The 24,660-nt window shown below is 58.8% G+C and overlaps 5 protein-coding genes across 5 annotated transcripts; 2 read left to right on the top strand and 3 right to left on the bottom strand.

Moving 5' to 3' along the window:
* Positions 1-110: 110 nt before the first annotated feature.
* BESB_026280 (general transcription factor IIH polypeptide 2 GTF2H2) lies at positions 111-6,703 on the bottom strand (the record flags this gene model as incomplete). Its single annotated transcript, XM_029361308.1, has 13 exons — positions 111-366; positions 1,015-1,054; positions 1,449-1,512; positions 1,693-1,773; positions 2,144-2,303; positions 2,689-2,783; positions 3,167-3,254; positions 3,589-3,677; positions 4,102-4,386; positions 4,922-5,012; positions 5,414-5,563; positions 5,978-6,090; positions 6,665-6,703. 13 exons carry the CDS (start codon positions 6,701-6,703, stop codon positions 111-113), a joined length of 1,551 nt encoding a protein of 516 aa, XP_029215663.1.
* Positions 6,704-7,892: 1,189 nt separating this feature from the next.
* On the top strand, positions 7,893-10,345 carry BESB_026270 (uncharacterized protein; the record flags this gene model as incomplete). Its single annotated transcript, XM_029361307.1, has 2 exons — positions 7,893-8,136; positions 8,202-10,345. The coding sequence occupies 2 exons, from the start codon at positions 7,893-7,895 to the stop codon at positions 10,343-10,345; spliced, it is 2,388 nt and encodes a 795-aa protein (XP_029215662.1).
* A 1,255-nt stretch (positions 10,346-11,600) lies between these two features.
* On the bottom strand, positions 11,601-12,011 carry BESB_026260 (uncharacterized protein; the record flags this gene model as incomplete). The annotated part of the gene is made up of 1 exon (XM_029361306.1): positions 11,601-12,011. The coding sequence occupies one exon, from the start codon at positions 12,009-12,011 to the stop codon at positions 11,601-11,603; it is 411 nt and encodes a 136-aa protein (XP_029215661.1).
* A 1,114-nt stretch (positions 12,012-13,125) lies between these two features.
* Positions 13,126-20,871, top strand: BESB_026250 (tetratricopeptide repeat-containing protein; the record flags this gene model as incomplete). The annotated part of the gene is made up of 12 exons (XM_029361305.1): positions 13,126-13,448; positions 13,914-13,971; positions 14,698-14,847; positions 15,506-16,063; positions 16,636-16,737; positions 17,039-17,173; positions 17,559-17,834; positions 18,343-18,793; positions 19,276-19,519; positions 19,746-19,818; positions 20,310-20,363; positions 20,794-20,871. The coding sequence occupies 12 exons, from the start codon at positions 13,126-13,128 to the stop codon at positions 20,869-20,871; spliced, it is 2,502 nt and encodes an 833-aa protein (XP_029215660.1).
* A 1,491-nt stretch (positions 20,872-22,362) lies between these two features.
* Positions 22,363-24,312, bottom strand: BESB_026240 (uncharacterized protein; the record flags this gene model as incomplete). The annotated part of the gene is made up of 2 exons (XM_029361304.1): positions 22,363-22,675; positions 23,141-24,312. The coding sequence occupies 2 exons, from the start codon at positions 24,310-24,312 to the stop codon at positions 22,363-22,365; spliced, it is 1,485 nt and encodes a 494-aa protein (XP_029215659.1).
* Between the last annotated feature and the right edge of the window lie 348 nt (positions 24,313-24,660).

Below are 24,660 nucleotides of genomic sequence, written 5' to 3'. Positions count from 1 at the left end.
CTCAGAAAACCAATTCAGAAGGAAACAGAAACTCGCGATCTCGCGGCGAGTCACAAAAAGTGTTCGGGTTTAGGGTTCGACAACGCAGGCCACGCACAGTCCCTCCGGCTCTACCCCGGCAGAGACGGGGCGGCGACCCGCGAGGTGAGGCTCGCCCTGCGAGAGGCCGGAGGCGCCGCAGCAGAAGGAGCCGCCAAAGCCAACGAGGACGCTGCAGCAGAAGCCGCGGCGCGATGCAGATCTGCCGACGGCGCGCGGGCGACCCGCAGCGCCACCCCAGTGTCCTCGTCGTCGAGAGTGGTGATATCGCCCATGACGCAGAACGCGCACTGGCGAAGCTGCTCATGCGTGTAGGCGTCGCAGTCGCTGCACGCACGCCAACCCCACAGCGAGGCGCGCTGAAAAGGCCTCAAGCCCCAGAGAGACGGCGCCTCCATTATGCATGCACACGAAGAGAGAGGACGGCGCAAGCCCCCTTTGGCAGACACTTCAGGCGCGCGAATCCACACATTCGCCTCCCCACAAGCATGTGTAGATACCTTCAAGAATACTGGTATACGCAGTACAAGGAGGCAGAGACAGGAAAATGACGGATGCTGATATCGATGGGGACACGCACAGGCACGCAGGAGTCTGATGACAGACGCAGACATCTAATCCCGATGGCTGTGTGCGAACGTCGGCATGAAGGAACTAACGGAAAGGTGGAGAGAAAACAGTGAGAATAAAAACAGACAAATGCATGTCTGTGGCTTCACGCAACACGTTGTTTGCGCTCGGGGGACACATTTCAGAACGATTTCTTTATTTTCCACCTGTACGTCTACTCTCATCTACGAACTTGATTGTCCATTATTCAAACTAAGTTTACAGTTACGTATTTGAAATACCAGCCAGTCGACACCGGAAGCAACAGTCCTCTTCTGCCTACTTAACGCAGCGTCACCCCCGTCTCTCGTGCCACACTATTTACGAACTACGAAGCGCTGGCATTCCTTTCTCGCTGCGACTCACGCGCAGAAAATTTCTCCGCAGTCTGGGCACTGCGAGCCTCCTGGCAATGAGACAAGACCGAGACACATGCCGCAGAACGCAGTTAATGAGGTCGCGCCGATGAGCGAGTCCTCGACTTCGCCCTAAGAGGCCAGGACACGTCTCTATCCCTACCTCGAAGCAACTAGAGAGCAAAGAAGGCGACGCTCGACAGGCTCGGCACAAAACAGAGTGACGCCGAGGCTGAAAAACAGCTAAGCAGCAGCACCAATAAAGCGACTTTCCACGTGGCGGTGCGAGCGATTCCCCGTCGCCTCTCTGTGTAGAGAGAACGCGTAGCTTCTAAATGAAGCTTCATCGCCCTGAAGGTCTCACTACTGTTCAAGCACATGTTTTGGAGGAACCGAAAAGGTTTAGAGAGCAACACAACCCGCAGCACGTAACAGGGGACTCACCGCGCTCGACAGGCGACGCGCAGCAGGCACAGATTCGCCTGGCCTGGGGGAGGTCGGCCGGGAGCTGAAAAAGGAAAAACAACCAGGGAAATCGGAGAAAAAAAACGGGTAAGTCCGCAGCATTCCCAGCACGCAAACAACCTGGGGGCACTGCGTAGCGTCGCATTTTCACGTTTCGGCGTCGCTGTCGCGAGCAGCATCGCCCGCCGTTGTGTTCGCGGGTCGAAGCGCGCCGCGGACTCACCGGCTCGAAGGGGAGCGGAGGGCAGAGACTGTGGAAGGAGCGCGAAATGTCCGCGGGAGAGACGAGGTGCAAGAAGCAGCACTGCGGAAAAAAGTTCAAGCCACAAAAAACAAAACACTAATCACGCACGTGCGAGAATTCCCAGAATAATGGGTACGCGCGCACAGCGAGAATAAGGGCTCGCTGAAAAAGCAGGCGTGAGGCGCGGAAAGAGACGCAGAACGAAAGGCGAGGTCTCTGCGAACTCCAGAGAGCCAACGCACAGGGTGGCGGGCGGCGACGGCGCCTGCAGGACTCGAAGTATATACTCCCCAGAAAAAGCTGATACATAATACTGTCTCGGAGATGCAGCACACACAGCGGGCATGCGCTCTGCGCATTCGCCTGTCGGCTGCTCGCCTGTCGGAGGGCCGTCTGCGGCATCGAGGCGTCGGCCGCGGGTTTCGCTTACACGGCAGCGACTGGGGATGTCGCAGAGTTTCGCGCCGCACTGCGGACAGACGAAGGAGGCGAACGTGAGCTGCTGGTGGCAGCTGCAGAGAGCTGCTGTGCTCGTAGTCTTCAGCGAGGGAAAGCCCATGCGAATCAGACAGGGCTGCATATTCGTGGACCTGCAAAAAGAGAGCACACTCGCGGCGAGGAAAGGCGTGTCGCGCGGCTGCGGCTGCGGCTGAGCCGCGCAGAGCCAGGCTCCTCACCACGCCTTCACGAGTTCACAGATCCACAAATTTGCAGGTCAGTGCGTGCGCCCTTCTCAGTCTGCGCATTCCCGCGCACACTTCTCCATGCGTCTACACTCCGCATTCGACCTCCGCGAGCAAGCCTCGCCGCGTGTGGCGCCGCATAGACGACGCTGGGAAGACTTCTCGACTGAACACGAACACGGGGCTGTGTGCGAGTGCGGAGGGGGGAGTGCCTCTGCAGGTGAAGGCGTTAGGAGGCGCGCATCTCGGGTTTCTGCGGATGTCGCGGCTTGTCGAGGGCGCGACTGCTTACCAAGTCGGCGGGTGCGTGTGCTTCAGCAGCAGCGCACGCAGGTGATCACGGTGCAGCGGCACCGCATGGCTGCCGCCAGTGTCCTGGCAGAGCTTCTGCGCATGCGCAGATGACAGAATGCGACACGCGCACACACGCGAGGCATCATTTGTTCTGATAGTGCTAGATATTTTTAATTTTTTTAGAAATATAGTTCGTGCACATCGCGTCTCTACGCATTTGCGCGGATGCGCTGGGCGACGGAGACGCCCAGCGCGAGGCGCCTCTCGCTGCGTGCGCGGCTTCACAAACATCCGTGAATATGCAGAGATAGATGTCGAGACGCAGATGTACATATCGATTGCGAGACGGAGCTCGATGATGGACCGGTTGGGCGACACAGGGGGAGGGAATCAGCAGGCAGGCAGCTGAAAGAGTCCTCTCTTTCTCCTTAGGCCGCGCACCCAAGCCTGAGCGTGGAACGCGGGAGAATGCGCACTTTCAGGATGTGCAGCTCCGCTGCGAGGCAGATGACGTTGCAGCAGATGTTGTTCTTCTTCACCGCGGCGATCGTCTCCTCGATGCAGCTGCAGCGAAACGGAAACCAGCCGCTACGAAAGCTATTTTAAGTATTTCCACGTCACTAGACACACGTACACGCATGATACTGGCCTGCCCGGACGCACAGCTGTTTGTACACAGAGACCAGAAGAGGACGCGAGGCGAGCGACAACTGAAAAGGGAAAAATAAAGCATAACGCGGCGCAGCCGGCCTGAGGAACCTGAGAGAGACGGCTGAAAGGACTTGGCTCTCGCCTTCTCGCGCCAAGGACGGAGGCTCCGAAGAAAAGAATCTGGCGGCGAACCGAGGCGGGAGAAAACCCTAGCGTTTCGAAGGTCAGGTCTTCTTCTTGTCCTCACCCGACATCGCAGGTCCGCAGTGAGCCGTAAAGAATCAGAACCTCGCGCGTGCTGTATGGCGGCACCGTCGCGAGGAGGTCTTTCGCGAGCTGCGCAGAAAGAGACTCGCAAAACCGTTGAGCGCTCCAACTATCAACAGAAGACGCGACTTCCCCCCCTCCCCCCCCCCGCTCCCTCCGGAGGCCGCTCCTCTTGCTTTCTACACAGACTCCGGCGTCTGCCGCACAGGAAGATCGAGTTTCCCCGATTTACGGAGCTCGACAGAGAGGCAGCTGCGCACGGAGTGGAGACGAGGAGGCGCGGCACACAGATGCGCCACTGTGCCTGCGACGCCTATCGCACGCTTCCCGTGACTTAGACGCATATATTCCCCTGAACGGACTCCAGGCTCACCGCAGCCCCCCTCCACATATATACAGAAAAATCTACGCTTTCTGCACCGCATCCCGGCATGTGTGTCTGCGCCTTCTGCGATAGAGGTGTCCTCTCAGGGGCTGGGGTCCTGGGGCGTACGTTGAGTCCGTTCCTGACGGAAGGGACGCCGGTACCGAGGCCCGCAGCGGTCGCCCGTTTCTCCTGCAGCGCCGCGATGCACTCCGCCGCGCAGCTGCTGAAGACCTGCGACGCCGCCGCCTCGCCCGAGCGCAGCACGCGCTGCCCCGGGGGGCTCGCGACCCGCGCGGCCTCGCCGGCCGCAGAGACGCGCGACGTCTCAACAGGCTCCGCGGATGGCCCCAGCAGTGCGACCTGCGCCAGCTGCGCGAGTGGATTCTGAAGCAGAAACGTGCTAATAAACTCCTAGACGCAAAAACACCGCGCACGACGGAATCGCGTGTGCGGTGGAGGTACACTGGGAAGGGGGGGGAAGGAGAAATACGTATATACGCCGGCCTGGCTTCCACGCAGATGGAGACGAGGGCCTCTGCGGAGGCCCTTCCATGCGTGAATCGTTTGTCTATCTGCGTGAGTGCGAGAGAGAGAGAGAGAAGACAGCGGACGAGGCACGGCGAATGTCTGTTAACGAAGGCGAATTCATAGAGAAGGCAGGTCCTGCCACGCACTCCTATCCAGCGGGCGAGGAGGTAACTGCCGTCACAGGCACACCGGCAGACGTGCAGTTCGCACTTGCGACCTCACTGCATCGATGGAGGCGAAATGCAAGTCTGACGCAGTGGTCACACAGGAGGAACGACTCGCCTTGTGAGAGTAGTTTCTCTGCCGCGGGTTCGAGGCCTGCCGCCGCCGCACCCCGTAACTGCTCGAGAAGTAGCACCCTTTGACGCGTAAAAAACGTGTACGGTTCAGGTGTAGCGAGCGGCAGACGCGCGCATACCTCAGCGAGTTGACAGACGCAGCTCAAGCGATCAGGGCGGTAGTCCTTCTCACGCATCGCCTCCGACATGTCAATGAGGAGCACCATGCTTCTGAAAAAACCAGAAAAAATGGAAAGAATCCGGAATGCGGCCGACGCCCGCGGCCCGCAGGCCTTCGCGAGTGAGACGCCCAACAACTCACTCGCATGCCCACGTGGCCAAACAAACTCAGGCATGCAAAGTCGAGCTTGCAGTGTCTCACAAAGACGCCAAAAGGCGCCTGCGCACGTTCCCCGTTAGTTGCTTCCTCTCGCGATTTCTCTCAACCGCAGCGACACTGCACAGCCTCATGCAATCCCCCTCGCGGCTCCTCCACCCACCTACACCTGAGAAACACGGATTTATTTGCATCTACAGAGACAGAGAGACATGTACTCGCGCATGCAGACTGCGCACACATACACGTCTCAGCCGCGGAAGCTTGCGAGGAGTCCACCGAAATCCTGTCTCACCGAATAATCCCTTTCTTCACTTGGGTCTCGTGAGACCGTGCCCCGCGCTCAGTTCGCCGCGTCCGCAGGCTCTCGCCCTCTGCCACGCTGCCCTGCGCCCCGTGGAGCAGGAGGAATCCCTCCGAGCTCTCCACGAGCTGGTCCCACGACCTGAAAAATCGGGAAAAATCGAAAAAAAACGCATTCGCTGGCGTCGGGCAAGGTGGTCAGACGCGGAGCCGCATGCGACGGCGGAATAACGCTACGCGGCACGACTCAGAGGAATCTCATGTTCATCTGTGCATCTAAGTTGAGACTGTCGGGTGCATATTTTAGGCGCCAAATTCTTGGCTAAGCGTCCCATTGCTTTGAATGACACGTCCCGCTCTAGAATCACGCAGGAACGAGGTTAGGAAGACGCCTTTTTCAGGCGCGCATGCGACCGCGGCACAGACGCACACAGCGAACGCAGGGATGAGCCCAGCCAATCGAACGCGACTCATGCGTCTTCACAAGAGACGCACGAATCTCGCGAGGGCTGCGACGAGGCCTCCGCCTCGTGAGCCTTTTCGCGCATGTCCTTACCTTTCGGCTTCGCACTCCCACGCATACTGGCCGTAGAGATCTTCTTCCGCTGTCGCTTCCGCGCCGTTGCCTTCGAGCTCCTGCAGGACTTCCTCGACAGAGGGGTACGCTGCCTGCGAATAGCCGCAACATTACAACATAAAAAGTGTAGAAAGAAAAACTGCGGTGGGTCTGTGTCAGCGGGACGGCATGTCGCTGATACGAGGCAAGAGAAGGAGATCTACAGAAAGCAGGCAGATCATGGAGGTATGCAAAGGAGACGCGGAAGGCAAAGGGCGCGATGAAGATGTCACACGAGGGAAAACAAAAAGGAAGCAGACGGACACCAGAGGATTCAGGAGGCGCCATCTGGGCAGTAGCGAACGAGAAAAGCCGAAAGGAACGACGGTAAATGTGAAAAAAATGAAAACATAACGGAGAGAAGAAGAAAACGCACAGCTGAGACGCAGGAACTGTCAAGCGGCGGGGAGAAACGAAGCGAATCGGGGAGAACGGAGGAACGCGAGACGTAGCGGGGTGGTTGGAGGTCGATGAAGGGAACTTCAGCGAGCAGAAAAAATGAAGAGGGACAGAACCGAAGACAGGAGAAGGGCAACCGGCCGCTCGCGGAGGAGATTCGAGTGCGTCAAAGGGAAAACGCAAAGGCGGATTCCTGCGAAAGACGAGAAAAACAAAAAAAGGACTTACAGAGTCGCGGCCGCCTGCGCTGGGCGGCCTGGCCTCCATCTGCCGCAATCCCCCGCGAGGACGACAAGGCGAAGAAATGGAGTCCGGAGCCCCGAGGGCAAACCTTTTCTCTTCTTGGTTTCGCTCCCCCGGTTTCCTTCTCTCTCTTCGCCTCCCTCTCTTTCGCCTGCCCCTGACGCGTCGCCTTCCTCCGCGGGTTCTATTTGCGTTGGAAGCTCATTGCTGCTCTGAAGGCTGTGAGAGATAGAGAGAGGGCTGAAAAACTGCCGACAGGAGAGCAGCGAAAAGAGGCGACAAACCTCGAGATGGTAAGACGAAGAACGGGAAGGAAAGCGGCTAAGACAATTCGTTTTGCGAGTTGTTTTCGCAAAACGAAGAGAGGGCGGCGCCACGAGGCGAGAAGGACAGAGGCCAACGGCCGAAACAAAGAGGAAAATCAATCAAGAGGAAACAGAGACATCGAGCGCGACAAGCACGAGCTGTGCCACGCAAAAGATCATGCCAAGAGAGGTGTCCTTTTACTTTTAAAAAGACAAATTAAAGAGTGGGATCCAGCCTTGACGGCTCAACGGCACAACTCGTGACGAGCGAGCGGCACACCGAGGATAGCAGACGGCCTGCATGCTCCTGGTCAGGCGCAGGGAAAAGGAGAACGCGGCAAGTGCGAAAATATGAGTGTCCTTCAAGAGGCTCCGGTTTCAGACTCGAAGAAAAAATGCCTAGAAGTTTGAAGAAAATTGCGGAAGTCGGGTCGACAGGCGATTCGAGATGTACGCTGCGCATGCGGAGCAGAGACTCTGCTGCATGCAGCGCCAGTCCAAAGCCTTTCTCCTGGCAACACTGAGAACGAAGACTCTATTTCACTCTCCTTTCTTCTTCGCAGAGGAGAGAGGAGGGCATTTCCACTCGATGCTTGGTCTGCAGAGTCTCCATTCTCTCTGAGCTTTTCGCGGCTGGGCGCAGAGGGCAGGGCCGGTAGCGCATAGCCCGCAGCCGCGCAGAGAAGAGGGCCCCGCGAAGCCAAAGAGCGGAGCGGAACGCAGTTGATATCTCTGTTTAAAAACCCGGAGACGAGCGAAAAAGGCCTCAAACGCGCAGTCGAGGGCGACACGCTGTCCCGTAGGCGCCGCCCGGTCTCCCTAGAGCAGAGACCGCTTTCGCATCGTCTCGGCAGGAGTCCGCGAGCAAGACAAGAGATCTCGATTCGAACGCAACCGAGCGAGCCGAGATGGAGGAGCTTCTTCGACTGCCTCTCTCGCGTGCCCTCGCGGGGCGGCGGCCGTCCCTCCGGCATTGCGGCGAACTCCGCTGCTTCGCCTCTCTCGCGCGCAGAGTAGTCTCGCAGGAACTCGCCGGAGGCCGCCCCTCGTGGTCGCGGCTGCGCGCCGGGGAGGAGACGGCGGAGAGTCGGCAAGGAACCCCAGGTGAAGGAGGCGCGAGCGGCGAAGGTGCGCGGGCGGCGGGCGATGCGAGTGAGTCGCCAGAGGCAGGCCCCCGAAGATCCCCCCCCCAGAGCCCGGTCTCGAGGGCTGTGCAGACGGCGCGCGGTTGCGAATGGAAGCAAGCGTGCTTCCTCAGATTCCTCAGATTTCTTCTCTCCGTACCTTTCTGAACCCTCACGGCAGGCTGCCGCCCCATCGCTTTCGGCTCTCCTCTTCGCCGGCTGCGGCAGCGGCCGCGGCGTCCTCGGCGCTCGCCTCTGAGTCCGCCACCTCAGTGCGCGTGGCGGCAGGGGCGCTGTATGTCATTCACACGTTTTATCTTCATCCATACGAGTTTCTTTTGTTCGAGGAGGCGCTCTTTCGTCTGCTGAACAACGGCAGCCCGCCGAAGGCCGCGCGCGACGCCGCAGTCGCCTGCCTGTTCCTTCATCACCCCCCGTACGCGCCCTGCGCAGCGCCTTCTTCTGCCTCGCCTCATTCTGCTGCCTCGCCTCTGTCTTCTGCGTCTTCTGCTCCATCTGCGAGCGTGGTTTTCGGCTTGAGCGGTCGCCCGGCCGCGTTTGTGAAGGACGCCGAGCAGGTTTTCTCGTCGCGAGACGCAATCTTCATCCGCCGCTTCTCTGGCGGCGGGACGGTTGTGATGGACGCGGAGACATGCGTCTGTGCGTCGCTGCTTCTCCCGCATGCACTCTCGCGCGCCCGGCCCTACCCTGGCGACTTTATGCGCTTCGCCTTCGATTTCTACCGTGGCGAAGGCCGTGCGCGGGGCCCAACCGTCGGCGCGGCGGAGGAGGCCGCGAGCAGAGCGAGCTACGCAGTCCTGAGGCCCGAGACGTGCCCAACCCGCGAGGCCCCTCAGGAGCTCCACGGCGACGCGGCCCCGGGCTCGGTGTCTCGTCCGCGGGACGGCATGGTCGGGGATTTCTTCTGTTTGGCCGTTCCACCGGCTGCCGCGTCGCGCGCGCCGCCTCCGTCCCTCGGCCTCGCTGGGGCCCCGTCGTCCTCGCAGCCGAACTCGGCGGCCTCTCGCTTCGCCTCCTCGCCCTTTTCGGGCGCATTTGCTCTGCGCGAGAACGACTTCGTGGTGAGGACGCTGCCGGCGCCTGCCTCGCCTCTTTCTCCACCGCCCTCTGCGCAGGCGGCCGAGTGGATCAAGGTTGCAGGGAACGCGCAGGCCCTCTCGCGGATCTACGGGCTGCAGCACACGTCCTTACTGTGGAATCTCGACGCGTTGCTGCCGCGCATGAGCGCGCTTCTTCGCGTGCCTGAGAAACAGCCCAAGTACCGCAGCCAACGGTCGCACGCTGCCTTCCTCGCCGGCGTCGCGCACGCGCTCAAAACGCATGTCGCCCTGCCGCCGTGGCTGACTGGAGCCCCAGCCGAACGGCGCGGGCGCGGTCGCAGCGGCGTCGACCTCGACAGGCGCGCACCCCAAGGCATCCCACCTGGAGTCGTCAGCGACCACGAAGAAGGAGCCAGGGCGACGCCGGCGAGCGGCGCAGAGACCGAGGAGACGCAGCCGACGCCTGCCGCGGCCGGCGCGCGGCGCGCGCGGCGCGGCGATGAAAAGGAAGCGAAAGGAACAGAGCAGCACCCCGAGAGACGCTCGGTTCGTCTGGAGACTCCGACAGATGCCTTGCTCTGCCTCAGCGTCCTCGCAGAAGACTTCGCAGCTGCGCGGAACGCAGAGACGCTTGAGAATCTCCGCCTTGCGCGCGCGCAGGCCTCCAGCAGCGGGCAATGCAGTGGCGCGCCCGACAGCGACGCGGACGCCAACGAGACAGAAAAAGAGAACGAAAATGGCGGAGACGAGCCGCGGCTGTGGCGATGCGTCCACTGCGTGTTGACACCGGATGACGCCCTGCCGCGGGAGTTCTTTTCTCAATGGCAGCGCCTTTACGGTCGCGCAGCAGAAGGGGACGGCGCGGACCGCCCCGAGGCTCGCGACAGTGAAGCCGGAGGAGCCCAAGGAGCAGGAGGCGACCGCGAAGAGGGCGAAGGCGCGGCATCCAGCGGCAGAGAGACTCTTCAACATTCTCAGCGTCTGCTTTACCAGCTGCGATCGGCGGTTGCCCGCGACGCCATACACGAACTCGTGAACGGGGGTTTGAAGAGCTACCGAGCTACGCGCTTCATGGACGCGGAGGGACGCCTCATCGCAGACGAGACCTACCGAACTCTTTTAGAAATCAACCGGTTCGTTCCGCTGGTGTCTCAATCAGAAACAGACTCCAGCTGAACTCGTTCAAGTACCCAATTTGCCGTCGCACATCTGTAACATGCATATATATGTATATGTATATATATACATTTACATGTATATTTATCTGCACTGTCTGTCTCTTTTGCGTATTCAGATGTGTATGCTTTCATGTATGCTTTTACATACGGACGTATCTGTATGCAGACGCGTGCACATACGTATCTATAAAAGGAGCTTTCAAAGAGGTCTCCCGGAGTCGTATGGGGTCGGTGTGTGGGAGATTTGGGAGACAAAGCGCAGCGTGACGAGTAAAAACCACAATAAATACATTTTATACCATCAATACTTGGAATGCAAGTAAGCAATAAACATGATTCAACTGAAACGAAACTCAATTTATAGAAAAACAGTATAAAATTACTTGTGAGGTTAGCTGAAGATATTAAATCATACTTCTCAATTGAGAACTCTACAAATAGGCATCGATCATATTTCCGTAGTACCCTAAATATGCAATGCTGAAATATTTCAAAATGCGCTTTACGAGCCAGAGGACATCTGGTGTGCCGCCGAATGCATGACCTCTGTCGTCGCCCTCTGCATTCAGTTTCGGCCCGCCTCGGCTGTCCGGGCTGGGTGGGGTCTCTCTTCCCCGCAGCGAGAGGTGCCTTGCACGTTCTACCGTGAGGCACTTCCCTTTCCAGTCACTCAGAAACTTGCGTGCCTAGACCGGAAGCGCGTGTGCCTCTTCTCTCGCTAGAGTGGAACAGTTTCATGGCAAAGAGTCCTCACTCTTCTCGTGTATAGCGGCGGACTCAGAGGGCACCTGGACGCTTCTTGCGTGGAGAGGGAGACGTGTTCCGAGGCGCGTATCCACTGTTGCAAAGTCTCACTGCGCCTCACAGCTGGAAGCGAGACTCGACAACAATTTCAATCAGCTGCGAGCAGACAGGGCCAAGCCCTCTAAAGCCCGTTCGTACAATGTGCGGCACCTGCCTCTCCGCTGGTTTGAGAACGAGGCTTCAAGGCACACTTTCGTGCTCTGTGTTTGGGACTTCGTTCACTGAGGATGGCGCACCCCTCCCTGCTCCAGTTAGAAGCATATGAAGCGTGCGAGAGGCGCATCGGTCGCGCGGGAATCTCGACTGCAGAGCGCCAGCCAAGAAACAGGCAGATGCATCTCGTGACTCGCTTTCTGCAAATACCGTTCGACGGCGTGTCTCTATGTGCTGCGCGTGCATGCGGGTTTCGTATGCAGCTGCGGCCATGGCAGCGTCCTCACCACTCCGTATCAAGAGAGGCCTTCGAGAGCGTTCTTGTTTCCTTCCTCCTGCTTCTGGCGGGCCGCCCGTCGTGGAGGCGGGCTGGAGCCCGCCTGGCGCGACCGACGCGCCGCAGTCTCCGCAAGGGCCGCACCGGGGTCGCGTCTGTTGTAGGCCTGCCGTGAAATCGCGTGTGAAGGGCCTGCCGGCGAGGAGACTTCACTGCGCCACGCCCTGCGGTCCGCTGCTTCGCCTGGACAGGCCCTTTCGAGTTTGAAGGGCCTTTCGGCCCCTTCGACCCTCTCCCGGACGTTCATCCCCTTTAAACAACCCCCCTTCGCTGCTCCGTCCCGCTGCGCCGTCTCTCTCGCACCTGGGGTGGCTCTGCGCCTTGGGCTCGGCGCCTCGATCTGCCGCCGCGGGTGAGGCCCGCCGTCCATCTGTTCTCTGCCTTTCGGTTTGCGCGCGCGTCTCGTGGAATTTCGGCCTCAGGCGGGCGCGCCTTAAGAGGCGGCCTCTCGCACGCAGCGTTTTGAGTGGCCTTTCCTCTGTTGAGGACGCGTGTCGTCCTTGCGAAATCCCCGCGGCTCCAGTTCGGCCTCGAGACCCGTCCCCCCAGGCGCCCCGTGGCTGGGCTGGAAGGAATCCTTCCTTTCGGGCGCCCTCCTAGCCTCAACAGTCTGCTTTCCTCAAGGTGAAAGTCCTTTCCTCTCGATTAGCGGCATCCGGCTGAGAGCAGTGACGCGTTTGCGACTCGGCTGTGCTCAGGCTCGTCTCTCGCCGCGGCGTGTGCGGCGCCGGAGGCCTCGCGCCTCGCAGTGATTCGCACGAGATGAGGGCGTTGGCGTCGTTTTTCCGTGTCTTTTTTCCGAGACTTTTTTTGTGTCTTCTCTGCGTCAAGGGTTCATAGCTGAGTGGAGGCGTGTGCGTCACGCCGGAGCGGTGCCTGCAACGGCGTGGTTCGGCTGTTCCCCGCGCGAGTGCGCCTCGTCGGCGTTTCTTGCGATTTCTCTCTCGCCGCATTCGCTGACGGCCTTTTCCAGTGCACACCGCAGAGAAAAAGATACCAGGCACACGCGCTGAGGAAAGCGACGAAGCGAAACTGGAGCTTTCTCTTTTTCCCTGTCTTTTGCTTGTTTGCACTGAACATCTCTGCGAACGTGCGTGGATCTGCGTGGACTACGTCGGAGGTCTCTCTACAGGCTCGTCGGTTCCTTCGCGCGGCGCAAGATCGATTTTTCTTTGAGGCTCGAGGCCTTTCCGCGTCGTTTTTTATCGTTTTGCTTCTACCTTCGCCGTGCCTTGCGTACTGTCTTCCATCTCCCCCTAGTCAGCGTGCCTTTTTTCCCGTATTCTCTCACTTCTCTCTCTTCTCACTCTCGGCTCGCCCCTCTCGTCTCCTCCTCGCCTCCACTCGCCTTTCCTCCCTCAACTTCAGCTCTCCTCGTCTCCTGCTGCGGGCTTTTCCCACCCCCGTTTTCTCTTTCGCTTGGCGTTTTTTCTCCGCGATTTCCGCATTTTTTTCTCTTTTCTTCTCTCTCTCCTCCCTCCCTCATGGAATCCCCCCAGCAGACACCGCCCGCGGGCGAGCACGAAGCGGCAGCCGCCGACGTTCAAATGGAGGAAGCGCGACCGCAGTCCTCCGCCGCGCAGCCCGCGGAGACTCAGCCGGGGGAGGGGGCGCAGAGCCCACAGAGGGAGAAGGCGCTGCAAATCGCCTCGCTGAAGGACTTCTGCTGCGCAGGCGTTGACTTCGGCGCGCAGAACAGCGTCCTCGCCAGCGCCGCCCTGGCCATGCCGCTCGCTGTCGATGTCGAGGGCAACGCCCTCGCGAACCGCAGTACCCCCAGCACCGAGGCATTCGACGGAAAACTCAGGTCGGAATCAACTCAGAGGAGATCGCGGCCATGCACACGAATACCCGTCTGTACCTACGTGTAGCCACGTATATATATATATATATATATATATATATACATATATATATGCATATGTATATATATATATGTATATAGACCTATATGATCATGCATATTTATATGATTAATTATATATATACATATATAGATATATATTATGCATAACGTGTGGCAGTGCTGTGTGCTGTATAAGGGACAGTCTTGCATAGGCGCCTCTCCAAAGCTCCTCAATGGAGAATGTCTTCTCTCGATTATTTCTGCGTTTTCAATTACCGTTTTGATTCTTCTCTCGCGCTGCCCATCCCCGTCATGCTTTCGAGACTTTGCGTTTCCTCATTACTTTGTCCCTGGCCTTCGAATTTTACGCTCAAAGCCACTTTCCTTTGATTTTCTCGAGTTTTAAATTCTGCTGTCCCTCCTTAGACTTGTCGGCGAAGAAGCCGAGGCCCGTGCGACCTCGAACCTCAAAAACACGATTTCAGTAAGTGTCTTTCGCGCTGGCGCCTCGCTGTGAGAAGGCAGAGCCGCGCAAGGTCATCCTGCTCGCCTTACGAACTCGAGTCCGCGGAATCGCCGCTCTTTATTTTTTGCGGTTTTCCGCGTTCGGGGCTTCTGAGGATCTCGCTACAGTTGTCACATTTCTTCTTTGAGGATCCTAGATCCGTCCCCAGAGCGCAGAGTGACCTGCAATCCCTCGAAAGGACTATGCGCCTCGACGCTCCGGGGAAGACTCCGGTTTAAAAGGAGGCAAACGGCGCCTCCTTGTGGCGTTAAAGGCCCTTCTTACGGTGAAGCGGCGTGCCTTTGCTGCCTTGCACGGTCGCTCTCTCTCTGAATGGCGCTCCGTGCCTGGCGAGCTACGTTGAGTGACTGTTGAGGCTGCGGCTGCCCTGTGAGGCCCGTATTTAACCGAGGAAAGCAGCGGCTGTAGTCCACATGGACATCATCAGTCCTCGCATGATTGTATGTACTATCACTATCATAGTAAGATATGGAAGTGCTTGACAAGTTGCTTGTATCTAGTTATCGCGCTCGAGAGATCGCGTTCCCACCACGACCGCCTCATACTCGAAACCATTTGCCTCCTGTGACTCTGTTCGGAGAAAAGGAAGATCTACATTTTAGAGCGAGGGAACGTCTAGGACGCGATGCAGTGCTTTTTCCGAGGCGTTGAGGCGATGTTTCAAATGTGCGTGTGTCTCTGCAGCACTTACCGCTGTGGATTCGCGTCAAAGACCATGCCTCGCTGGAAGCCTTGAAGACGCGCTTTGCGTTCTCCGCCTTCCCCGCCGTTTCCTTCGACACTGCACGCCGCGAGCCTGTTTTCGAGGTCCTCTTTGACGACGAAACCGTTCAGGTAGGCTCCGTCGAGGAGGCTGTGCATGCACGCCGAAACGTTTCGAAAGCTGTAAAACATTGCAGTCCGACCGTGACAGCAGCTCCTGCAAGCTACGGGGAGCCTGTCCATATACACATGCTTATATATATATATATATATATATGCGTATGTGTATGTATATATGTATGTATATTGCCTCGCAGACGAAGTGCGTGGCGGCGAGAATCCCGTTTTCGTCTGTCCTGTGTGCTACATGTCTCTGTCTACATATATATATATATATATATATATATATATATGCATTTATATGCATAGATGTATGTGTATATATATGAGTATACCATTGCTGCATGCGTTGTCTATCGGAGTTCTTGGTAGCGTTTTCGTTGAGAGATTGGTTTGCATGGAATCCGCATCTACCTGCCGGTGGCGTGTTGAGGTGGCGCAGGCAGGGCGAGCCTCCATCGCCTCGGTGTCTTCCCCTCCCCTCTGTGCGCTGGAGGCTTCTCCACGCCTCTGCCTCGACGTGCCCTCGTTTGTGGGGCGTGCAGTCGTTTTTCTTGTGTTTCGCCTCCTCGTGTTCGCCTTTCTCGTGCCCGAGTGCATTCGTAAGCCAGCGGTAAGCCCCTTCGTTCTCTTTGCATGTCTGTTTTCTGGTTTTTCCGCGCCTCCGCAGGTCCCGCTCACACTGGTGGTCTCGCACTATTTGAAGACGCTAGTGAGCTTCGCAGGGACTTCCCGTGGGCAGCCAGTCGCGACCAACGCCCTCGCTATTGCGCTGCCCGCCTCCTTCTCGCTGGAGGACTTCCGCCTCGTCCGTGAGGCCTGCGATCTAGCGGGATTTTCGCGCCTCGTCGTCTCGGAGGCCAAGGACGAACTCGAGGCCGCGGAGACAGACGCGGCCGGTCCCCTCCTCCTCACGCGCGCCGACGCGCTGCTCAACTGCTGGAGCGGCAAGCACCTGCCCCAGGTCTACGCAGAGCTCCCGAGTGTACGTATGCCCACGGGCGCGAACGGCGACGCAGTCGAGAGCGGGGCGGCGGACGAGGAGGTGAAGTTCATCGCGCTCGTCGACGTGGGCTTCGCAGAAACAAACGTGCAGGTCGCGGAGCTTCGGCCGCGCAAGGAAGTCGCGGCCGCCGAGATGAACGGCGAGAAGACGCACAAAATCCAAAACGAAATTGCGCTCAAGAGACTCGCCCTGGCCGTGGATAATCAACTCGGGACTGTCGACGTAAGCGTGGGACCGGCAAAAAAACAGGGCTGCTAGACCGCACTCGAACCGGTGTACCAGCAGAGCGCGTGCGCGTGGTACATCATGTCGCCATACGAACCTTCCCGCCTGGGTAGGACACGTGGAATTCGTAGGCTGTCTTTTTGAGGTGGAGCGCGCGGTGCGGCTGCGTCCCCTGTGCAAGTGAAATCAATAAGTGAATAGGTGTGTTGTATCCGGCAAGTGGAGGACCGAGAGATAGATCGGTCGGAACCGGTTCGAGTGTGTTTACGAGGAGTTAAGAGGGAGTGCGTATGCTTCAGGTTGTAGTCATGCATCTTTATGTTTTCGCAGAGGAACGGCGACAGGCTCAGGTCTCTCATCGGCGAAAGGACGTGCCGTCAACACTGCGCATATCAAGGAAAGGGTCACAATATGCATATATGTATACATTTTTGTATACATGTATGCATATATATGTATATGTATGTGCACATGCAGATTTTCGCTTGTGCAGCGCCGCAGCGCGTGTAACAGGCCCCCATCTTAACGCGGCACTGCAGAGTTACAGTGTCTCGGTTTTCTTTTCGCAGGCGATCAATCTCTTGGCGTCCCACGTGACGGGAGTGGTGAAGACGAAGCACGGAGATGACGTGGTCACTCACAGCAAGCGTGCGCTTCGCCTCTTCGCAGGGGTAAGTCGAGCGGCGTTGAAAGACGGAGCTGGCCTTTCTCTTGCGGTGTTCAAAGAAGGGATAGGCCCCTTTCGCTTGCGCAGCTGACTCAGCAACCGGATCCCGTTGGGTTTTGCAGCTACACCTCGTTCTACCGCAGGTCATCGCGTCTCGCTCGCTGGTGGTTTTTCTTTCTGTCTGGGCGCCCTCGGCGCGCAGCCACATCGCGAGGCGCGCCTCGTTGAGGCAGTGGCGCTGAGAGTTTCGCGGCAGTGTGGTTGGTCGTTAAACGAGAGAGTGTGTCTGAGTGTTTCTCCTTCAGTGCCAACGCGTGGTGAAGGACCTCAGCGGCCTGCCCGACACGACGCTCGCCTTGGAAGGCTTCTTACAGGACGAAGTTGACCTCACTCTGCCAGTCTCTCGGGATCTTTTTGAGAAGCTCTGCGCGCCTCTCAAGGTGGGGGGGGCCGCACAGCCTTTTTTCTCTCTTGGCGTTTGTGCGTGTCGCGTCGGGGTCGTTCTTCGGCTCGCGTCTGCTCGCCTTGCGGTCTTTCACGCTTCTTCGGTTGGCCTCCTCGACGGTGCTCAAGATGCTTCACAACTGTACTAAAACCCTGAACTCATCCCTGTGATTTCTGGAGTACAGAGAGGTCAATGCAGTGAGGACACCGAGGTTGAAAGGTGAACGTGGATTCATGGTGTCCGCGCCGCGTGTGCTGCGTCGCACGTCGGCCGCGTCCGCGCTGGGGACTTGCTCGTTCGCGCCGATGTGTAACTCTCTCTCTCGGGTTGTTTCATTTGCCTGGGTGGTGCGGCGTTCCCTTTCCTCCTCTTTGCTTTAGGAGCGGCTCGCGGCGCTGGTCGCCAGCGCGTTCGCGTCGGCCGGTGTCGCGCCTGCGCAAGTCGCGGGCATGGATCTCGTCGGCGGCGGCTCGCGAATTCCCTGGGTCGCGGAGACGCTCGCGGCGGCTCTGAGCCAAGGCGGAAGCGAGGAGGCCGCGCAGAGACTGCGGCGCACGCTCGACGGCAGCAGCTCCGTCGCCGTCGGAGCGGTCTTCGCGGCCGAGGGCCGGCGCTACGTCGCGCCTGTCGCGGTCGGTGGCGAACGCGCCGTCGAGGTGAGAGGCGCGGGGATTTCAGCCGCATTCTCGGTAGAGCTACTATCTTTGTAGATTCTCCACTTAAAAAAAGTGCTCGCTACAAGTTCGATCCGAAACGAGCAACCGACCCGAGACGGGCCGCGCGGCGCGCAGCCTTCGACACAGGGCGGTGCCGGCTAATCCTCATCTTTGGAGATGAGACAGCAGCAGAGCAGCCGCGCGACAGAGCGACACGCAGCCGGCTAATCCTTATTATGAGATGCGACTCGCGTGTGGAATACCACTACCGACAATAATCAAGAAGATCGTACTGTATACCCGAGGGCGAGGTGCACTTGCGCCAAAGAGGCGATGAGACAGCTGCAGCGAGCGAGCCGCAGCAGACGGAGAATTGGGGACGGCGAAGTCCGAAAGCCAAGAACACCACGCCGGGCCGACAAGGAGGCGAAAAAGTCTCTTCGCCCTGTCGGAACTGGAAGCGAGGCACCTGTCGTTTTGTTCTCCATGTTGTGTTTTCGATGTTCAGGCTTCGCTGGAGGCGCTCGCGTCTCGTCTGGCGTTGACGGAGGCGCAGGAGCTCGCGCGGCGCGCCGTCCGGAACTCGATGGAGTCGTACCTGTTTCAGATGCAAGGCGCGCTGTGCGGACCGCATCGAGCGCTTTTTTCAGAGGCAGACAGGACGGCGATCACCGCGCTGCTGCGCGAAAACGAAGACTGGCTGCTGGATCACCCCGAGGCGGCGCAGCGCGAGTTCGAGGAGAAGTTCGAGAGCCTGAAAGCCGAGCTGCAGCAGCGCTGCGCTGCGTACTTCGCCGCAGTCGAGCAGGAAAAGGCTGCCAAGGAGAAGGAGCTCGAAGAGGCCGCACGGGCCGCTGCGGTCAACGCCCAAGGCGAGGACCTTGACGTCAAACTGCCCAACAGCCAGTGCCTTAAGCGCGCAAAGAAAAACAAAGATGAAGGGAACGAACTCTTCAAAGGTAGGTCTAGCGCGAAAAGATAGCGCGGCAGCCAGACCTCAAGAGTGCGCGCAGTGCGGACGGAGAGGCAAAGTCCTGCGAAGCGGCGCTCGACGCACCCCGCGCAGTGACCCTCACGCGCTGGCGGCGGATGATAGGAACTCACAGCCGACGCGCGAACAGTGAAGAACAACGCGCTTCCAAGTCGAGACGAGGCGCGCGTGAATTGGAGGCGGGCGGCGCATGCGAGGCGACTGCAGTTTTCTCGGATTTTGCCGAGTTTGTATGTTTCTATCTATGCATGTTTGTATTTTGCATTTGTATGTATGTATATGTGTATATGTGTGTATGTATATTTGTCTCTGTATCTATATACCTATGTATGTATATGTATGTTTGTATCTATGTTCGTATATGTGTCTACGTATGAATGTATATATGCATGTATATATATGTATGTGTATTTATGTGTATGTATATATGTTTGATGTGTGTGTCGGTAGACGGCAACACGGAGATGGCGGTGCAGAGGTACATCAAGGCAGTTCAGTACACCGCGAAGCTGTTTGACCTCTCGCCGCAGGACAAGGCGGAGGCAGACGCGCTTAAGCTCGCATGCAACCTCAACTTGGCGCAGGCCTACCTGAAGCTCTCGGCCTCCGCTGACACCAAGGTGCCCCTCACCTCCACGCAGGAGACCTTCCTGAAAAAAGCGATCTCCTGCTGTGACGCCGCGCTTGAAACTGAGTGAGAAAGAGAGGGGGGGGAGGGGAGGAGGCTAGGCAGCCAGCAGAGACAGGGAGCCGCGGCGCTGTCTGAACTCCCAGGAGACAGAATGAAAATTAAAATGCGGTGCTGATGCGGGAGGCCAGCACGAGGGAAGGGCGGGGGCACAAGGGTAGGGGTTTCAACAGATCAACCGGACTGGGGTCATTTGCATTTTGTGCTTTCTGCTGTATGGACACCGCGCCAGCGCCACCAACTTGAAGGCCGCCTACCGTCGCGCGCTTGCGAATGAGAAGCTGCGGGACTTTGACGCCGCCATGGTACGTTTTAAACCCTAAACCCTAAACCTTTTCTTTTTCTTTCTTGCAGAGAGCTCAAGATTTACTCTCAACGCGGATGGGACTCATTCGTTTTTAACCCAGCTGCGAGTTGTGTGGGCGCGCGAGCGGTCTTGCAGTTTAACAAATTGACGAGAGCCGCGGGTGACCACCTGGGCGGCGAACAGCCGTCTTCGAGACGTAGAAGCAGGCCGTCTGCAGTACCGACCAGAGCCACGGCAGCTAGAAATGTTTTCTCATGTATGCGGTTTGATCTTTGAATTCGTGTTTGCCTCACTCGCCGGCCCTAAACTGGTGTGTCTCGCGCGGCGCCTGGTGCTGTGGATGTTTTCGTCTCTCGCTTCTGGGGCTATGCAACGCGCGCCGCAGTACGAACGCGGCTGCGCATGCGGCAAACTGCATCTTTGAAGCTGAGGACGTGAACGCGCCCCCGACTGGCTTTCGTGGGAATTTTTGTGTGTGTTGACGTGCAGGCGGACGTGCAAAAGGGGTTGGCCGCGAGCCCCGCGGACGCCGACCTCCTCAAGGTACGGCTCGCTGGACAGCCGGCGATTCGCGGCTGTGCCTTCATGCTGTTGGCGTCTCCTGAGCGCCAACGAGTCGCGGGTTTTTTCTTGGCAGCTGAGCTCTCTTCTTTGTCTCGCGTGAGACGCTCGTCTCCTTGGCGGCGTGTGCATAGAGAGGAGGGTCCGCGACCGGCCCTCAGGGTGTCTGTGTTGAAGTCGTCTTTCGTATTCGACCGTGCTTTTTGCGATACTCTGTTCGATCTGCGTCTTGCCTTGGTCTTGCGTGTCTGCGGCGCGCCGCTGCTGCCTGTCGTCCAGACGCTTGTTTCCATAGAATGATCACGCAAGTAATATGACGCATGTCTGTAGTTTTTCAGTGACACTCCTTCGTGCTTCCGACGCGAGCAACTGTGGGGCTGGATTTTTTTCTCGCGTGTCTGGCTGTGCGCAGCTGAAGGACCGTTTGGACAGACAAATGAAGGTGCAGAAGGAGAAGGCGAAGAAGCTGTACGCGAAGATGTTCAGCTAGATGGACTCCGTCCTGTCTTCCTTGTCGCTTTAAGTCTTCTCTTTTCTCGTGTCTCTCGCTGTCTTCGCTCTTGCGTTGTCTCTGCTTCCGCGCCTCGCAGCATTGTTGGGTCCTTCTCTGTGGGCGCCTTTTTTTCGCGTCCTTCTGCGAATCTTCCTCCTCTGTTTTGATCCGAGTGGAAGAAAGAAGGCAACTGAGCGACAGCACAGACGGGTCGACGGGACTCCTAAAAGTCGTGGCTAGGGCGCCCCGGGAGGGCAGCTGTCTCTTTTATATAGATTCATCCTGATTTTTTTTCGGGTTTTCGCGCGTATTTTCCACAATAAGAACCTCTCTCCGCATGAACCGGAAGACCCGCTACCTGCTCCTTTGGAGGCAACATCAAATTCTCGGCACTTACCTAGAGTTGAGGGTTTACCCCCCCTCCCCCCCTAAACCCCTATACATACGGCTCTCAGCGTGTGGCGGGCTGCTAGGGCCTTTCCAGTTAAAGTGCGACTCGCGGCAGAGTGGAGTGGACGAAGGTGCACTATCAGCACTGGATTCGTGCGAGAATTTCTGGCTCTAAACGAATTAGGACAGGCTGTCTATCACCTCGACTCAGAAGCGGCATGAAGAGACGGGCTCGCAGAAATCCAGTTGTTGAGTCTGTCCAGCTCCGTAAAAACTAAATCCTACACGCGCCGCTCCAACGCCCTGGAGCACTCGAAACCGCGCGTCCGACAGCGCGGCGCCTTCACGCAGGTTTCTGGCAGAATCAGAGGCTCCAGTGTTTTCTCAGTGTTTTAGGCGCGCCGAGGGCGCCGCACGCGGAAGCATAGAAAGACAAAGTCTCCGTCTCCTTCCTCCGGCGGCTTTCGCGAGCATACTTCACAGCCCGCATGGGCTCATATGCTGACATACGCATGTGTAGACGAGTCATGGTCGACACGCGCTGGCATTCCGGCCGCACGGCTGCGGACTCGCCGGCGCGTTGGCTGTGTCAGGCTTCTATAACTCGTGTCACGCGAGTGAGGCCCTGACAACAGGCGATGCTTGAGTCACCTCATCGGGGCACAACCTGGGAAAGTTCCTGCCCATCTGTCGCTGGAGTTCTGAACGAACGCGACATCGCACGACCAGGCAGAGCGCGACAGACACGCCTGCAGGCAGGTTTTATGAAGTCGGGCCTACAGCCCGAGCAGACTCGCGCCCTCTTGAAAGCCTGCCACAGTGTTGCGCGTATTCGTCGCCACTGAGGCGTCACAGCGCCCTCCATTGTCCCTCCTTCTCGCTCCAGTGTCCTCCGCCCGTTTCCTCTGTGGAGACCTGTCGCTCCCCAGACGGCCGCAGAGGCGTCGCAATCTCCCTCTCTCTCTCTCGCTCTCTTTATCTCTCTTTGTCTCTTTCTGTCTCTCGCGGCTTGCTTGAGGGCATCAGCGCGGGGGACAGCCACGTCCCGCAAACCCACTCTCGCGTCGTGGGGCTCTCTCTCCTGGCGGCTGCGACTTCTCAGTGAAGAGCTCTGACGAGCTTCTCCCAGGGCTCCAGTGACTTCCACGGCCTCGCCGACAGGGTCCGCAGAAGCCCCTCCAAAGACGCCCTGCCCCCTTCGCCGCCGTCTGCATCAGGCGAAGCCGCGCCTGCCTTCACCTCCGCCTCTCCCGCGGCCTGCTGCCGCGCCTGGCTGTCGCGCCGCAGTGCATGCAGCTGGATATACGGAACAGAGAAGTACGCGCGGGTCACTGCGCGGCAGAGGAGCGAGGTGTCGCCGCGCGTCCGCAGAAAGCTGACCAGTGACGGCCCCATGCGCAGCAGCTCAGCCCTGCGAGAAGGAAAACAAAGAAGCCAGCGCTAACACAGCATCCGCCGCCGCGACGCCCCCGAGCGGCGCACGAAGACAAAAGAGTGTAGACACCGTGATCGCAGCGTGACAGCTCTGAGCAAATTCAGCCCGAGACAGGAGAGACGCACGTAGTTGAACAGGCTTCCAAAGGCAGGGACGCAACCGCGCCACACAGCACACAGAGTCAGCCAGCCGAAAGGGACGATAAAAATCGCAGTTGCATCGAAGCACCCTCGAGAGAAGAGACGCCTGACCGAGAAACGCAACGATAGGAAGGCCTGCGAGACACGCAGGTCTACAGGGCAGCATAGGTCCATCCACAGCGAGGCCTCCACGGCGAAATCGGGTTCTACTGCCGGTGAAGCGGAAGCGAGAAGACGTGACAGACGAGCCTGGCGGCGCAGAGAGCCCCCCCCCCTCCCCCCCGTGCGGCCTTGTTCTCACTTCTGAAGGTCGCGCGCCATCCCAAGGAGAGTGCCTCTGGGGAGCATCATGCAGTCGTCTTTGACCTGCTGCTTCATAACCTCCAAGTCAAGAATGCACGCGCCTTTCTGAGCCTCGCCCTCCACGTCTGCAGCCGCGATGTACATACACCGGGGATGCGCGTCGCAGGCGTCACGCGCCTCCGTCAGATCGTCGCAAAGCACCACGCGTTCTGCGAGCAGAGCGTCTGGTTCCTCCTCTCCCTCGCCCGGTTCCTCCTCGCCCGGGTCTCCGGCCTCGGGGGAGTCCGCGTGCCGCGAGCCAGACGAAATGAAACCCTGCCGGCCTACGCGTCCGCTCTCCAGCGACGCCTCCGCCTCTTCTGCTCGATCTCCCGCGCGCCCTCGCGCGTCGCCGGCGCCTTTCTCGGCGCCGAGAGAGCGCGGCAACTCTCGCGCAGAGGCAGAAGACTCGCACGCAGAGGCAGAAGACTCGCACGCAGAGGCAGAAGACTCGCACGCAGAGGCAGAAGACTCGCGCGCAGAGGCAGAAGACTTGCGCGCAGAGGCAGAAGACTCGCGCGCAGAGGCAGAAGACTCGCGCGCAGAGGCAGAAGACTCGCGCGCAGAGGCAGAAGACTCGCGCGCAGAAGCGCAGGTTGCTCTGCTTCCTGCACCCTCCTCTTTGCGCCACCCTCCCGCGGCTGCCGCCTCAGGCGCGCACGAGGCCTCCGAGGGGCTGCATCCGTGCGCGAGAACGTCGGGCTCTTCGGAGGGGCGAATCGGCGCCTCAGCGTCTGCCCGCGCCGCGCGAGACTCCGGCGCCAGTCGAGTCCCCGCGGCAGCGAGCGCGACTAGGAGCATCGCGGCGAGCGCTCCGATGAGGAAGCACCGGGGAGAGGACGCGAGGCGGCGGACGGAAGGCAAGAGGCCGCGAAAAAGCGGCGCCGCGCGAAAACATTCTGCGCGCGCCGCTGCAGGGCGACGGCGACATTGTGAACAAGAAAGGCGAGACCTAGAAGGAGGCGAAGAGGAGCCGGGAAGCGTAGAAGAAGGCAAAGACGCACACGAAGAGGAAAAAGAAGAAGAGGAACAAGAAGAGGAAGACGACGAGGAAGAAGAAGACTCGGACATAGAGCTGCGCGCGGAGCAGAGCGGCGATCTACCGAGTCGCGAAGTCTTCGACCTCCGCATTATGTCGAAGCAAGATGGAAAGCAGGAACGAAAAAACTCTTAACTGAACACGGGGAGGCTGAGAGGGGGAACCTCACACACGACGGCGCGCGGGCGCGCGAAGGCACGTCGGACCCCGAATGGTGACGAAGCGCCAAGCCGCGAAAAGGAAGCGTCGACAACGCACAAGCCGTCTAAAAGGACGTCTCCATTTAGAAACCGGTTTCCTCTCTCCTTTTCTGTCTTCTCTTTGTTTCTTTCTCTTCTCGCGGCGGAGCCGGCCGTCGCGCGTTTCGAGCCTTGGCACACGATTCTCCGCCGGTAAACGAAGAGAGTGACGGGCCGCGCAGCGTCGTCTTCACGGATGAC

The sequence above is a fragment of the Besnoitia besnoiti genome, assembly GCF_002563875.1.
Source record: "Besnoitia besnoiti strain Bb-Ger1 chromosome Unknown contig00014, whole genome shotgun sequence".
In the NCBI taxonomy this organism is placed as follows: Eukaryota; Apicomplexa; class Conoidasida; order Eucoccidiorida; family Sarcocystidae; genus Besnoitia; species Besnoitia besnoiti.
The sequence above is the reverse complement of the archived record's forward strand: the minus strand, read 5'-3'. Positions and strand labels throughout refer to the sequence as shown.